Below are 16,860 nucleotides of genomic sequence, written 5' to 3' on the forward strand. Positions count from 1 at the left end.
CAGGATACACACTGCCGGACTCAGGAGCAACAGGGTTAAAGGGGGAAATGGAGCAAATGCAACAAAACATGACCTGCTAAATCTGCCCCCTGAACATCTGGGTAGAGATCTAAGCCAGATTACACCACTTACATGACACAATGCCTGGGGATAAACAATGAGGGAATAACATGGGAGCTTAAACACTCAAATACAATAGTTTTTTTTCGTTGTTGTTGATGTTGTTGCTGTTGTTTTTTGGCAGAACGTTCGTTGACGAAATGGGTGGATCAAATTCATATTAATGATTCATTGCAGGTTATGCTTCCAAGTTCTGAGCTAAGATATAGACGTGCCAGAAGACTAAGGTTTAATTTTCCAGTATCCAAACCTCTCTCCCTAATCAAATAAACCACTGCACTTCAGTCCTGCAGTCTTTATCTCGCCTAAAACATCTTTAGCCCCACCCATGTCCATTAGCCACTCCCCCAAGCCTTGTTTAAAACCAGCCTAAAGACTTTAGCTCTTATTACCCCTGTAACACATCTCTATGGTAACATTAACCCCACCCCCTCGTTCTCCTGTCATGCTAACTATAGTTACATAATGATCTTACTTCCTCAGGAGGTTTAATTCCTTACTATTTGAATGGGTTTTATGAGTCCCCTACATTAGCGACAGGAAATAAAATGTGTGTGATGTAAAACAAGGATTATTTTCAAATGAGCTCAGCAATCATTCACATAATACAGACAGCAGTCACTGGCAATAAGTAATGAAATGTATATATTTATTCATTTTTTGTTCATTAGTTTAACCTTACTGGGTTACAAAACCATTTGTTTTAACATGTCGTGAAAATCTAGATCAATTAGTTATTTTTTCCATATCCGTAATTTATAAACCAATAAAAAAAATCACAAAGCTTTCAGAGTTACACTCCTTTTCAAAACGGAGAGGTAACTTCACTCAGTTGCAGCCAATTTATTATTTAAGCAAGACACAATTCTACTGGCTGGACTGGCAAAGACGAACATTCATAAAATGAACAATCAATTTTTAGACAAACCATCAGTAGTCAATGTGATACACTGGACAGTGTTAATACATTAGATTGTTTAAGTTGGTTGAGTGAGACATTAACTGAGAAGAGTACAGCACCGCCTTCTTTTGAGCTAAAACATTATGTTTCAGTCTGCTTTAGCAATAAGTCACTCTATATTGATCCATATCTGCTCCACTGACAGAATGAAAGTGTATGAGGAAAAGAAAAAAAGTACAGAATGATGATGAATGAACGCTCATTGAACCTAAGGATCATCAGTGCAATGTTTTCAAGGTGTGCTGAAATGTTTTGTCTTAGGTTTACACACACACACACACACTCACACACACACACACGCACGCACACACACACACACGCACACACACACACACGCACGCACGCACGCAAGCACACATAATGATCCAGCACACACCCCCTCAACACAACCCATCGGTTTTCGCTGACTAAGTAGAAAATCTAAAAATTTGTTGTCAGATTTACAAAGTTTTACAGATTTATAGACTCAATTTAGAGATTTAAGTTCTCCAAGCTCCCAGTTCAGTAAACACACTTGATGTTTCTTATCCTATAACTACTGGTTAAGACAAAATACAGACAAATTTAAAAAGCAGTCTTTATCTTTTTTCACCCCCCCCCCCCATAAACAAAATCAAAATGAAAAGATTACCCTTTGTTCTATATAAAACAACATATTAGAATCAGAAGCTATCCCTCCAAACCATCTAACAAAATGTTCTACTATTTCTCTCCAGTGTACATTCCACATACATTCTTAAGACATTCCAGCAGGAAAAATCCCTTTGTCACTATCCAGTCAGTGCGCACTTTAAAACATTTTAGCTCAAATGATTTTTCATTACAACTGATCTAAAAACTCATTAATGCACCATGTCTCAGATGCATTGATGAGCAGTTTTCTTATCACTCTGTTGGTTTAGGTAGGATCTCAATACAAATCTAGCACCAAGTCCATACCCGTTAGAAATGCCTGTTCTAGTTTAGTAAAACTAAGTCACTGTGCAAAGGCACAAGCTACACTCACCTCAACCATCCTTCTGACGTAGAGGAATGACAAATGATATCACGGTAACTCTACTAAACCAGAACATAACTCAACTGTTCACGCTCTCAATAGATGTAGCACGTTAGGAAAGTTCTTTTCTTGCTAAATGACACACTGGTCTAATAGGAACAATCAGTAACAGTCCATAGATTTATGAGTGCAGCTATGGATTGGAGTGCTAATCTGTGTTAGTGCCATAGTTTTAAGTCAGTAGAGTTCATTAAATGATTACAGATCATTAATTGCACCGCATTCAATACAATCAACTATAGCAATTTACCTGTATAAAAAAAAACATTTTTTGTCTGAGTCCTACATACACTTGATACATACAATACAATAGATCCCTTTTCAGTCAGTGTGAAAACAACCTGTGCATTTCTGAAGAAATAGTTCATTAGTATCTCTGAGAATAAAAAAAGCAGCAAATGAGATAAATAAAAGTGTAGAATCTAAGGGAAGTGGTGCAGAGACCGTTTTGCATTGAAAAGATTTGGAAGCACAGTGAAGTGTTGCCACTGTTGTGTTTAAGTGTAAAATGGTTCTCTCCGTTGCCTGTGCCCATCTCTCTCAAGCTACTCCTTAAGACTGGGCTGAACTCACAGGAAGCATCCGCAAGAGGGATGAGAAACACACCCCCCAACACTCCTCCACCACACCCCCAACACTCCTCCACCACACCCCCAACACGAAAACCTACGTCGTTTTCTCCTGCTGAATCTGGAAGTAGCAAGCCTATTCCCAACAGAAAGAAAAAGACGTGGAAGATATGAAAAGGAGACAGAGAGAGAGAGAGAGAGAGAGAGAGAGACAGACAGACAGACAGACAGAGAGAGAGAGAGAGACAGACAGACAGACAGAGAGAGAGAGAGAGAGAGAGAGAGAGAGGGAGAGAGAAAGAGATTTTTCAGTGAAGTTCCACTTTAGTTTAATATTTCATTTTCTCGCTGTGCACTTTGATACAGATTTAATCTAAACCATCTCCTGCAATACATCTCACACTTGCAAGGTGAATAAATGTAACAATTTAAAACGTTAATTTTACAATTACACAAAGCGATTATGTGGAAATGTAATGATTTGACAAAACTCTCTCATTTTCCCTGTAGGGTGGGACATGAGGGGAGAGGTACCTTCAGAGTGGTGAACATAAGGCCAAACTCTCCATGCTGTAGACTTGGCTCCATCAGATCCTCAATTAGACTAACCTCAGAGCCCAGGTTTCTGATCCTGCATTTACACACACACACACACACACACACACACACACACACACACCTTCCAGTAACTACAAATTACATTGAAAAAGCACACTGGAATTACCTTGAGTTGAAAAACTTCAGGCATGATACGGAAATCTGATGTGAATACTTAAGAAGACCAAAATATTATTTTTGACCTGCCTTTGCTTTTGTTAAATTATGCGGAAAGAAAAAAACAACTGGTTGGAAAAAAAGAAAAGAATAGTAGCCAAGACAGACTTTTAAATCCAGCTGAACGTTTTAGAGGCGGCCATCATGAACGTACCTCGATCTGAGGACAACAAACAGGAAGAGCGGGAAAAGGTCATCCATTGACCACAGGAAGTCCTGTCCCAACAGCGTCTGCACCTCCTGTGTCATCTCCTCAAAAGTCTGCTGAATCACAAGGAGCTTGTCTGAGGGGGTGAACCTTGTGCTGCAGAAGGACGAGAAGACAAACAGAGCCAATGAAAGGACTGGAAAAAGAGTTTAATGTCTTTTTCATGTTTAATTTCATTAACTGAACCAAACCCAGATCTAACTGAAATGTTAAATTTAAGATCCATTTTCAATGTTTATTTTATGTTCAGGAAAGTCACAGCTCTTTAAGTGTTCAGGCTTAACACTAAAACGATGTTTCAGTTGAGCTACAGGTCAAAGCTTGACACAAAAAAAACTCTAATCAGGGAGTGAAAGCTTTGCTTTTACCCTCCGACTCCAGATTTACATTTATTACATGTAAATATGGCATTACAGACTATAATATTCCTTTAGACAAAATTCTTGTAGTTTAGTGTAGTAAACTTTGCCAAAGCCAGGTATTCTTCAGGAACTGTTCTTATCTCGCTAACTGTTACCACTTTGTGAACAAAATTATGAATTTTTCAAACAGACTGAAAAAAAAAATAGTGTCTCTTAGGGGTGAGTGCTACAGCCTACTCCCTACATGACTACATTTACCTTTTATGCTGATATAATTCATAAAAATGTTTCAATATGCACTGTTTTGCAGATAACATAGAGTGGTCATTCAATCCAGATGAAGTGTTCCAGTTCTCTATTATTATTATCAATACTACTACTACTACTACTAATAATAATGATAATAATATTGGATCCACTGTGGTGGCCATTAAAGATCTAAGTGTTGCTGTTGATTCTGTTCTCATGCTTAATGCTCACGTAAAACATATTTTAGGAGAAAGGTGTTTAAGAGCATTACAAAGATTAGAAAGATACTCCTTAGGCTGCAAAAATAAATCACTCTTTTAATGACCAAGATGTAAGGGAACACACCTTGACCATGCTGTCTCGAACATACACACTGCAAAATTTAGATTTGGGATTGCGTGAAGCTGCTTTCAAGTAAAACTTCACTTGAATCATTCTGATCGTCATGGAAACGAACCGCTCACCTGATCTGCTGTAAGGTCTCCACAGCTGTGGAAAAGCAGGCGTCTTTTGTACTCGCAAGGACCTAAGGATCACATCAACAAAAAAATGTTAAAGACAGCAAACCCAGTGCAAATTTGCATTTTAAACAAACAAACGTACAAACCAAAAAGACAAAATATAGCAGCGCACAGAACAGCGAGAACAGCGCTTCACCTGTTTGCTGTTTCCCAATTCCGAGATAGTTACAGGCCAGAACTTTCTGGAAAACAAAAGGGGTCATTTATCTGTTAGACAACAAAAGGTAATTACATCAGGCATGTTCTGTTTTGTCCCACTGTTATCCCATATCAGGAGAGGGAGTATGTGGAGCATTTGCATGCGTCTCATACTCACTGCTGGACTCCCAGGAATGCGAGGAGGGCGAGGTCGGGCTGTTTGTTGAGGCGTTTCACACAGTCCCAGTACACCTGATCCTCCCTCTCTTTCTCCAGCGTGTACAGAGTGAACAGAGGAGGGTAGAGACAGGGGAGCAGCACGGGCAGTAGGAGAGATGAGCTGCTCACCACCACACTGATACACACACACACACGCACACACACACATACACACACACGCACACACACGCACACACACACACACAGTCACACACACACAGTCACAAAACATATCATTCACAAACATTCACACACACATAAATTTGCATTACTCCTCTAGCAGGTGAGCAGGCGTACAGTGTAGGAATGACATTATGAAAACACATAACAGGGACGTAGTTAAGGCTTGGTTCTTTTTGCTTAACTGATCGTGTCCATCAAACAGTATATCTGTGTTCTCCATCTGAGTAGTGTTCTCTGTGCTGTGTGACTGGCTTGGATGAGTAAACCTTCTTGGGTGTACTTTAATGATAAGGCACCTCTAAAAATGCACAGTAGTTGGCAATGTTTGTTCTGATAAGACTCTGTGTGTGTGTGTGTGTGTATTCCACAGTATAAATATATGAAATACACACACTGACTCGAGCAGTCTTACCCCTGTTGTAGAATGTCAGACTGAGTGCTGCTCTCCAGGGAGCAGCTGAGTCTCCTCTGTGTGGTATCAGGCTTGTGATCTGGAATAAACTCTCCTTCCTCAGGAAGACAGGGAAACAGAAACCTGCATGACACAGCAAGTAAGAGAGTTCACATTAACATACTTTGGATGCTCTCCCAAAAGCACTGTGGAATCACGACAACTTTTAAGCGCTTTTGGCGCACACGTTACAGTGTAAGTCTCATTAGAGGCTGTTATTGTCTGATTTACCGTAACTGACAGACTCTGCACCGACCTGCAGTGTCTGGACTGGAAAGTGGATTGAAAGGTAAAAGTCTGAAGGGACCATATGGGATTATAATATCCTTTACCTGACCAGCTGGAAGATTCGTCTCAGGTAGGACCTGATCTCTTCAACCGCCTGTGAGAGAAGACGCCGATTTGAGCCGACGCCCACATAAGTCATCCTGTATACGGTAACCAGAGTCTCCAGCAGCCAGCCCAGAGGGTGCAAGGGCAGCTCACAGGCCTGGGGTTGTGGGGGGGGGGGGGGTGGCAGGGGAGAAGTAGATCAGTAGTAAATAGCAGTTCTGAACCAGTTCTGAATGCTGAGTTGTACTTAAAAAAAAGTCCTTGTTTCACCTTGAGGAGGTAGCGGCGTATGTTTTCGTAAGTTTCCACGGTGATGGGTCCAGCGTGCTGAGGGATGAACTCTAAACTCTCCAGTATTTTATTTTGGGAGTGAGAAAAATGCTTCATACTGTAAGTACAGGAAGAAATATCTGTTACATTACTTTTTAGGAGAATGGACACAGTGCTTTCATTAAGTTGCCCATAAAAAGAGAGTGTGTACCTGTCTCGTTTCTGCCTGATGCTGGTTGTCAGGGTAACAGCAATGTTTTCCCATGCTTTCTCGCTGTCCCCTCTTCCTGGACCATCACAGCCTAGTCTGCTCCAAACCTCCTCAAATACCGCCTTCCATTTCTCATCTGCCGAGACTGCCATAGAGCCAAGAGCACTGTGCACAGAAAAAAACAACATGTGCACACGCATGCACACACGCAATATCAGCATCCCATACAATTACAACATAAAACCCAGTTACTACACACAAAACACTACCATATGTCACTACATACAGTTAACATTCAGACATACTTAACATCTTTGCACATATACAGCACAGCTTTACACCGTTACTCACAAAATAAAGCAAACGTAATGCATATTACAGTCACAGGTATCTCACATACCATCTACACAATCAATCTCTCCAGTTAAAAACTCATACAGCTCAAATTAAGATCCAGACTGAAACTTATTTCACTGTATACAGATTTACTTACGGGACTCTGGTTTCCTTCTTCTCCATACCGTAGAGGTTGGTTTTAATAAAGGTTCCAGCCACCTTCAGCCCAGTTCTCCACTCACCAACAAAGATCCCATCCAGAGAGTCCCCGTTAGGCATAGAGAGAACACCCTAAAGAAACAAAACTGGCCACTCACCAACAGAAAAACGTCCAAACTACATTCAACCACTGTCTCATATGAAGTCAGCTCCACTACTGACATGTACTTACCCTCCCGTTGAGGGTCCAGTCTTCTGAAAACTCTCCCTCCAGGACTGCATCATCATCACTGAGTAACAGTCCAGAGCCCTGTGGGTGAAAAAGAGACATGAAGCCCCTGGCTACGGTCCAGCGCTCACTCTCTCCACCGAACAGCCAACGGGCACGAACACGAAAACACAGGGAATCTCACCATCATCCTGTTAGCGCTGAAGGCCCCCTCGTAGTAGAGTCCGTACTGCGTGACCACGACACCGGTACCCTGCCGCTGGTCATCCAGCCACATGCCCATGTATTTCTCTCCTCTGTGAGGGGTGGAGGAGGGACAGAGTCAGGACAGGTCACAGTCAGAGAGAAAGAGAAGGTGATCTAGGTGAACAGGAAGGACTTAGATTCTATTGAGCGTCTCAAAACTGTGCTTCTGTACACTATAGAGACATTCGTAGACATAACCGCATTTGAGGAAGTGTCCCACGGGATTCTATTCACGTGGAGTCACATCGGCTTTAGTTTAAATTCTACGTGCCTAATGTCCCGCTGGGTAAGACTGTTTGTTTGTACAGAAAACTAAAGGGCGAGGGGATAAACACCTGCTGATGTCATCAAAGACTCCGTAGCCAGTTTTTTTGTCAAGGACCCACTGTCCAACAAACACGCTGGAGGACGGAGAGCTAAGTCTGCTGCTGTTGAGCATGCCGTAGCCATGACGCTGGTTCTCCTGAAACAGGCCTTCATACACCTCACCTGTCGCATACCTGCACACGCAAACACACACACACACACACACACACAGAATTTGGCTTTAATACATAAACATGGAGACACACACAGATCCCCTCTCCCTCAAAAATATGCGCATGCTCTTACCAAAAAGTGCCAAAACCATGCATCTTGCCTTCCTTCCAGTGACCCTGATAACGATCGCACTTATTGAAGGTTTTATTGGGTATCATATAGTCTCCAAACCTGATGAATCAAAGGAGTCATTGTCACTGCAGGCAAATGAAAGGAAAACGTTTTTTTTTTTTTTTCATTTCACGTAACTTCACAGTGACGTCGTAACCCCTGCTCTTACCCATCCTCCAGTCCATTCCGGAATGCTCCGCAATAAACTCTACCATCCGGCCATTTCAGCGTCCCCCTGTGTGCCAAGAGACACCGTTTGTTTTGGGTTTTTTTTTAAACTAAATTTTAAGTTGCTAAATTTGGTCATTCCGGTAAACTGATACGCTTCAGTGCTCCTGTGTGCTTACCTGCCGTGGGGTTTGCCTGTTAGCCAGCGTCCCTCGTACGTGGCATCTTTCAGACGGCCTTCCTTGGTGAAGGTGTGTGTTGCTGTGCGAGAGACAGGGGGCTCAGCTCTGGGACTCCCGTTCACACCTAAGACCTTAGCATCAAGGCCTACTTGCAAGACCTCATCCACTGCCTGGTTAATAGCTCGGATCCATTTGGCCTGCATAAAAAAGGCATAAATGATTGCACACACCCATAGACACACACAGATTCATTCCCATATAGAGAGAAGAGAGACATCCAAGCAGAACCACACTATAACTCTGTGGCCCAGAAAGAGAAGGGCCACAGGAGAAACCCTGAGAGGACAAAAAAAAACCTTCAGAGGACAAATTAAGTTTTTACCTTCATCAGTGGCGAGGATGCTAGGACAGTAAAACTGTCCTCAGGAGTGGTCAGCTTTAGCCCAGACCTGACGGTGAAACGTGAAGTCAATGCCAACGAAACACAGTCTGAATCAAACACTCGTCATGTACAGATAAGGGTCAATACGACTGGATGGTTTAAACACTCACAGGCCGATGCTCTCATCTGAGACGGGCTCAACCCAAAGAGTAGCCAAAGGATATACATGATAAGAGGAGAACTGTGGAACACACACACACACACACACACACACACACACACACACACACACGGGTAAATGCTGGTGAATCATATGCTGTGTTGGCTTTGTGCCTTATGTGAATTACAACCCTTAAGACACAAAAAAACTGGCAAAAACTGCAAAGCAATTCAACAGAAAAGGAAGACTCTGAGAGACTACAGAGAGACTGGAAAATTTCTGTGCAAAGAGAAATACTAAAACATCATAGAGCAGAAACCCACAAAGGAACCAGAGGTGTGAAAAATAATTTGCAGTGTCAGGGCACTGAAGAAGAGAGAAAAACTGCCAAAATAAAGGAGAATAAAAAAGCGCATAAAAATCTTGTGCCTCCAAGAAGCTGTCAGAAGCGCTTCAGTACGACTTGGCATGGATTCTACTGGAACCTTACTGAAGAGATAGGAGAAAAATTTTTTTCCATCTCTTGGTGTTTTGTCTATAATGGGATTTGAGCACTGTGACCTGACCACAGCAACTCTCTCTGTGACATTCTGGATGGACTGTTCTTCTGAAACTGCATGGTCACATCCAAGACTGATTTTTGCACTCAGCTATGTCACTGAACCAATAATGAACATCAGCGTTGATGAGTGTTGGATTTTGACCCCTGCTGAACCTAATTTTCAATAGACCTCTATACTGACACCGGAGCTTCTGTTCATCATTGACAATCCATTTGCAAATAACCGAGTCATAAATGAAACTCCTCTTTCAAAGTCACTGCGGTCTCTTTCTGGGGTTGTGGCCACTCAAAAACGTGCATACATGCCAAAAGCATCAATGTTAATTGCTTAATTAACACAGGAAACGTGTATGTTGAAGCCACTGTTTGCAAAATGCTTTGCATCACTCACTCACTAAAGCATTTCCTGTATTTTGGCAGTCACACACGTAGCAGTTAAGTGCTAAGATTAAAGATCGAATGACTACTAAAAAAAAACTAAAAGCCATGAAGGATGAACTGATCTGAAATTGAAGCTGCTCATGACAGGAAGTCTGAGAAGATTCTGTACACGACTAAAAAATGAAATGTATGTTGGCAGAATGAAGTTAAAAAATATATATACTCCCAACTATCTTAATGGCCCAGACAGAAGAAAAAGCAAAAACTCAGACAATCCCCAGTAATAGCTGAGTATTTTGTGCAGCAGTGTTGAATTTGGGAGAGTCATAAATCATGTAGACTCCAGAGCTTTATCCAAAGACACACACGCACACACACAGACACACACAGACAGACAGACACACACACACACACACACACACACACACACACACACACACAGTGGAGGATTTAGCTTAGGATGGCTGTGTAAAGAACAGAAAGATCAAAAAACTGAGAGAACACTGGTGTTTCTCATTCATTCATTCTGGACTTTGTTTGAGGAGCCACATTCCAGAGAGACTGAAAAAGACTCCGAACAGATTAGCTCTGTTTAAACTGGTTTTTAATTAAAAATGTTACATTCGGCTCAGTATGTAGGACACTTCAAGGGGCTATTCTTTACTGCTCTCTCAGTTGATTGAAAGGGTTAAAAACAAATGTTGTTTGCTGTATGAGATGCAGGGACAAAGACCCAAGCCCAAGCTCCAGCAAAACAAGAAAAACAGACTAAATTAAAAAAATGTAATCCTATTATATACTTACAAATCTCTTAGAGGGAATAGTTCCCTACACGTGCAGAGACAAATATGACAGGAATTTGCATTAAATACTGAATTAAAACACGTTATATCAATATTAAATGAGTTTAAAACATTGCAGCCGTAAATGAATAGGCTGCATCAGGGCCAAGCCCATTGCTGTGTTTGTGACTGTTATCTACCTGTGCATGAACAAGAGTGTCGTTGAAGAGAATGAACCAGTTGAGAGAGAACCTTCCGGCGTTCTGGAGTGTCAGGGCCTTATTGCTGCTCTCACAGAGCAGCCTACGCCCAGGCTTCCGCAGAGGATTCTGGGAAAGAGTAAACAGACAATTTGATTGGATTACACTGTCCTGGACGTGCAAGTTGGGAGTTTTACTTTTAAAAAAAGAGGGATGTGGAGGACAGCACATGTAAAAAAAATTTAAAAACCACACACACACACAAACATAGATACTGTAGTTACTGCAGTATTACAGGAGAACACTATAAAATGATGACATGATGTATAACTCACATAGTTTTTTCCAGGGAAGTTTCGCCAGAAGTTGTGGGTGCTTTCTGCCTCTTTCTTTTGTTTTTGTAAGAGAGCAGCTAAGGCATCATACTTTGAACAAGCTTCCTGAAGCATCACATACTCCTCAGTGTGCTGAGATACAGAGATCATTATAAATATCAGGTGACTAAAACCCTCCACATAAAAACCACAGAATTCCACTTACTCACTGAACACACTCACCACGTCAAAGCAGGTGCTCAGTCTAAGGAGAAGTTTTCCATACTCGTGCAGATGTTGTAACGGCAGGTAGAAGAGATTCGCCAAAACGTCGCTCTGAGAGACGTTTTTCTCTTTGACCTCTAACACATCCTGCAGCTGCTCAAGTTTCTTCCCATAGACTTCCCTGACGGGACGGAAAAGGGACCGACAGTCACGGGTCACGTTTAAAGGTTCACATGGGTTCACTCTTTCAGCTGATTTGAGATTACTGTATGCAGATTAGGCCGATCAGAATGGATCAACGTACTGTGATGGTTTTACCAAAGCCTGGAACCCTCCCATCACCAGGAAGTTGCCAAGGAGGCAAAAGTACCTGAGGAGCAGGTGGTCAAACGAGAACGTTAGAGGAGCTCTTCCACAAACTCAACGAGAAAATAAAACAAACTAAACAAAAGCCACAAAACAAAACAGTTTAGGAGACTGATTACAGCACTGATCACAGATATCTGTGTATATACTTTATAGTCAGTAGGCGATTTGTAAGGGGATGAGGGTGGATGCCATCCCCCTTGTTAACAAAATGACCAAAATGCATCTCAAAATGCTACTCTATAGTGTAGTGTCAGTGACCACTGGGCCATCCCCCCTGTTGGCCACTGGGCCATTCCCGCTGTTAGAAAATAACAAATCACCCACTGTTTATAGTGTGTCAAAACCAACATCATTACGCAAAGTGGTGGCGTATGAATAGTTTAAAAATGCACTTGCTCTTTGTAGGTATCCAGGAAGATGCTTGTCTCCTTTACCAGGACCAGGGTTCGAACATCTCGGCCCTGCTGCACAAAGGTTGTCAGGGAGACAGAGTTCTGGCCAGTCAGGTGACAAAGACGACTGAAATGTCCCGCCACTTTCTGGAACAGCAGTGTGGAGGTACGGCCAAGGCTGACGCGAACACTCTCTACAAAAAAAAAAAAAAAAAAAAAAAGATATATAAACTACAAAAAACTGCTCAGACACAGACCAGAGTTGTATATTAATGGCAGTTTAGTCTAGCCACATGTCTGTCTTATACATGCATTGCATTTCAATCCTACTTAGGATCCATCAGACTCTGTGGAAGATTTCTCTCTCTGTTCAGTGGAGAGCAGAGTGTTATATATACCTCGTGACAGCAGAGGGCGTATCTTGTCCTTAACTGTGGTCAACCTGTCGTAGAACTTCCTCTCGGCCGAGGCCAGCTCATGCAGAGTAGAGATGAAACCCATCACATTCTGATCAGCCAGAGCAAGGCAACTGACACCGCCTGCAAACACACTACTCACATAGCCCATCTGCAGCAAACCGAAACACATACACACACACACATACACACACGCGCGCACGCGGTCCAGACGAGCGTTACTGCAACATCACAACGGTTGATGACTCCACACTGTGTACTATTGCTACTGCAACGACTACCATCCTCATTATGACCTCTACAGCCGTCATATAACAAATGTTATTTATTGCCTAACCGACATTACTAATTACATTAATTACGCTATTTACATTACTAATTCCACAGATTTTGCATGTGAAATTCCTGGTTGTACTGACACTTATACAGAAGGGCAGGAGGACAGGCATCTTGGTGTGTGTTCCTGAATGGGTCTGAGGGTTACCAGGCGTTTGCTCCACAATTTGCTCCCCGCTGTAATAGAGCACAGGCTGAAAACAGTCTCCATCGGCCAGCAGCAGGGTATGGGTCTGCCCTGCTGCCATGTCCCAAACACGGATCCCCTCTGACATCTACCGCAAGGAAGAGCAAACAAACAGGAGACTGAGAAATACCACAGTCACAGATAACGAGGAAAAATGAGCCGCAGGATAAAATGTATCGATACTGACGCGTGAGAAAACATCATTTGACAAATGTGTGTTTTGTTGCTTCCTGTGGGGTCACCACATGGGATACCTTAATCAGACAGGGAACAGTGCTGGGATAGGTCATGTGACCTAGTTGTCCAAATTTATTGCTTCCCCATGAAAACGCCTGCCGAGACGAACGCATACACATTGTGGTTATAGTCTGTGATATTACTAAAACACTGTCACTGATAAATAAAATGTATGGAATGTGTAAGCTTTAACTTACAGTCCATGGAAAATAACATGTAACATGTATGGTATGGTTGCCCTAGCAGTGCCCACCTGACAATGTGCAGTCAAGGCTAAGGAGTGGTTTGCTCCTGCAGCTATCTTAACAACCTCCTTTTTGCTCAGGCTTTTAATGCAGAGTGGCTGCAGCCTATGGGAGAAAGCGAACACTATTATTTTCCATCATCAGGAGCATAATTAAGAGACAAACCATGATAAACACGGTGAGTTGTGATTACAGGATCCCTGTCTTACCTGGGAAGGTAATCTCCATGACCTAGCTGCCCCTCCTGGCCACGCCCCCACGTCCACACCTCTGTGTAGAGTGAAGGAAGGAGTGTTTCCGTTTCTGAGTTTGCGCAGGTTGTCATGGTGATGCCTCTATTCAGACTGGCTCTCTGAGCCAGTAATGGAGTTACTACAAAGCAGCAAACGGAGAGTCATACAGACACAAATACATTTTGTGTATAGTAGTATAAATCATAAGCAGTAAAACTGTAGCCATGCAAACAAAGCTGAGGAAAGTCAAGCACATATTTTGTTCTTACAAACTGACTGGAAAATGACCTGCAGGACTCAAAAACTGACACTTTCATCACCTTGTGCGAGCTGGTCGGGTAGTGAGTTTCGTCGATTGCATGCCCCTGCCTCCTCTATCCTGATGTCAGTCAGACTGTAACTCTTCCTGGCTTGAGCCGAATCTTCTGGACACAGATAATTATTGTTCTCACTGTCCACCTCTGGAACAAAGCCATTACTGCTAATAGTGTCACAGAAGCAGGAGTCTGACTTTATCTCCAACTCCTCTGAAGAGTCATCAAACGCAAGCTTCCCCTTGGGTTCTGCCCTTTGAATACCTGTGACTGAACCAGTGTTGTTTATAGGAGTCTCCGGAGACCCACTTGAAGCCAAAGACTCTTCAAAATCACTTGTAATAAGCAGGGTTGGGCCCATTGGTAAGGATGGTAATGCAGTTCCATCAGACTTAAAGGGGCATTCGCTTGAAAGCTGACTTCTTGGAGGACATGGAACCTCAGTAGAAGGAGTATGCTCAGAGAGAGCGAGGTCAGACATCTTTTTGAGGTAGTTCTTCAGCTCCTGTTCGTCAGGGTACAAGGAGCTATTTATGCTCTTCTCCCTTTTGAGGGGAAATTTGGGGCTGTCAGTCAGTCTCACAGGAGCGGGCTCATTTCCCTCAGGCTCCTTCTGCACTTCAGGGTTGGTTTGAAAAGTTCTTTCATCAGAAGATCTAAAGCTAGGGCCAAAGTCCTCAGACACCGAAGTCAAGAGGTTTGGGTCGGAGCAACTGCTTTTGGGTGTCTGAGCTGGTGATCCTTCCTTTGACGTCTGCCCTGACCTTGGGACCTGACCTTGACCTTTGGCATCGGACAGGGCCACTCCAAGTGGGCAATAATGGTTATCAGAGATGATGACGTGGTCATCCTCATCGATCATGGTGTAGAGTACCTGCTTGCACTGGCCGCATTTATCCAGTGAATGTTGACGGGAGTCTGAGGGAGGTAAGCACCTCACCAGGGCCATGCTGTGAAATCCCCCGCAGGCGATCTGGACCACATACCTCCCGGCCAGGTGCTCCACCTTCTGCGGGTTCCACACTGGGAACACAGTGGTGACCAAACCCAGCTGGCAGCCGCTGCCCCAAGCCCAAACCTCCCGTTGGACCGAAAGTGCTAAAGTGTGCTGGGCCCCACAGGCAAGACTCATTACCCTCACCTGCTGTGAGGGCATGGTCTCTGCATCCACCAGGCTGACCAGCGTGGGGTTGGGTATAAGCCTGAGCCCCTGAATGCCACACTGGCCATGGGAGTTCTCTCCCCACATGTGAACATGGCCATCGTCTGTCACTGCGCCGCAGTGGAAGCTGCCGGCGGCTATGCTGAGCACACATTGGCTGCTGAGAGAACTCTCCAGAATTGGGTTCGCGGGAGGTGACCTCAGACCTTGTTTCCATGGCAACTCGCCGAAACTGTAGACCTGTCCCTCTGAGAGGAGAGGAATTTTACGATCGATATCAGTTAATGCTATTTCAATGTCAAGTTAAATCAGCAGTTCACTACACACAATATTTACACTGATATGTGAATGTAAGTGAGTACACACAGTATTGGCATTGCTACGTGAAATGATAACACACAAAGTTTAACTTGTTATGGTTGCTGGATCAAATGATTAATTGAAATGGACACCTTCTGTCAGCAGTAAACCATGGCAGGTACCCAGTGCAGCTTGTAGCACAGGCCGGGGCAGGAGCAGTCTCTCTGGGTTAAGCTTGCAGGAGTAGCCCTGCCACCTATGGAGGACGCCTCTCTCGCCACAACCGTCTTCCTCCCTCTCTGCAGAACTAATGTCAAAATATGTACACACACAAACACATCTGAACTATGCAGACCATCACCAAAATGCAATGGAATGCAAGAAGCACAAAGCACCAAAATGCAAGAAGAGTAATGAGTAAACACAGTGCTTTTGCTTAATTTTATTTCCAACACAACAGTACCTTAGCTGTTCCTCCATTAGTCGAGCTGCAGCATGAGGGGGTGGCTAGAGATGATCATGTTGAACTCTTCACCACAAACATACACAGAGATAGCAAATTTTACACATTTCAAGATTGGGATAAGGGAATTGTGTTATTTAAGGCTAATTCATGAAAATGAAAATGAAACAACAAAAAACTTCAGAAACAAAGTAACTTCATATATTCTGTGTATTTGGTACAGAGATGAATGGAGGTAGGTTTCATAATAGTTTCACTTTATAGACGTTTCATTTGTTACTCGAATACGAAAAACTCTCCCGGTTGGGTTTACACTCACACGCACGCACTCTCACATAGTTGGTATACGGCAGACGTGGGACAAACGAGTCACCGTGCTCAAATGAGTGTATTATCCGTCAAATCACACCCAGAAGTTATTACACAAAGTCGAAAAACTAGCCCGAACACAGTTTCGACACTTACACAACTTCGTAGAATATCGACATCCGAGCCGCATACTGAGTGGAACTTATCTATTTAATTTTATCAAACACTACCGGAGCATAGCGAGCACTAAGAAAGCCCTCGTAGGAACATTTTGTAGCCAGAGAGGCACTGAAC

The 16,860-nt window shown here is 43.1% G+C and overlaps 1 protein-coding gene across 1 annotated transcript; it reads right to left on the reverse strand.

Annotated features, from left to right (window-relative positions):
• Window positions 1-2,133: 2,133 nt before the first annotated feature.
• als2a (alsin Rho guanine nucleotide exchange factor ALS2 a) lies at window positions 2,134-16,840 on the reverse strand. The gene is made up of 33 exons (XM_030786281.1): window positions 16,723-16,840; window positions 16,258-16,323; window positions 15,947-16,101; window positions 14,339-15,742; window positions 13,995-14,157; window positions 13,794-13,890; window positions 13,549-13,635; window positions 13,200-13,382; window positions 12,771-12,931; window positions 12,369-12,554; window positions 11,908-11,973; window positions 11,622-11,784; window positions 11,400-11,531; window positions 11,065-11,193; window positions 9,150-9,220; window positions 8,980-9,046; window positions 8,595-8,794; window positions 8,417-8,482; window positions 8,209-8,307; window positions 7,932-8,096; window positions 7,535-7,646; window positions 7,354-7,431; window positions 7,120-7,253; window positions 6,627-6,791; window positions 6,416-6,533; window positions 6,145-6,302; window positions 5,774-5,896; window positions 5,138-5,314; window positions 4,958-5,003; window positions 4,765-4,826; window positions 3,636-3,785; window positions 3,242-3,338; window positions 2,134-2,843 (listed from the first exon to the last, which is right to left on the reverse strand). Exons 2-33 carry the CDS (start codon window positions 16,272-16,274, stop codon window positions 2,805-2,807), a joined length of 5,070 nt encoding a protein of 1,689 aa, XP_030642141.1. The 5' UTR covers window positions 16,275-16,323; window positions 16,723-16,840; the 3' UTR covers window positions 2,134-2,804.
• Between the last annotated feature and the right edge of the window lie 20 nt (window positions 16,841-16,860).

This window comes from Chanos chanos, chromosome 10 (genome assembly GCF_902362185.1).
Source record: "Chanos chanos chromosome 10, fChaCha1.1, whole genome shotgun sequence".
Lineage (NCBI taxonomy): Eukaryota > Metazoa > Chordata > Actinopteri > Gonorynchiformes > Chanidae > Chanos > Chanos chanos.

Excerpts from the sequence above, each read along its gene's own strand:
- als2a (XM_030786281.1), bottom strand. Across the intron at positions 13,383-13,548 it reads GTCTGATTAAGGTATCCCAT|GGGATCCGTGTTTGGGACAT; the intron begins GTGGTGACCCCA and ends TAGATGTCAGAG. Across the intron at positions 12,932-13,199 it reads TCCTGCCCTTCTGTATAAGT|ATGGGCTATGTGAGTAGTGT; the intron begins GTCAGTACAACC and ends GGTTTGCTGCAG.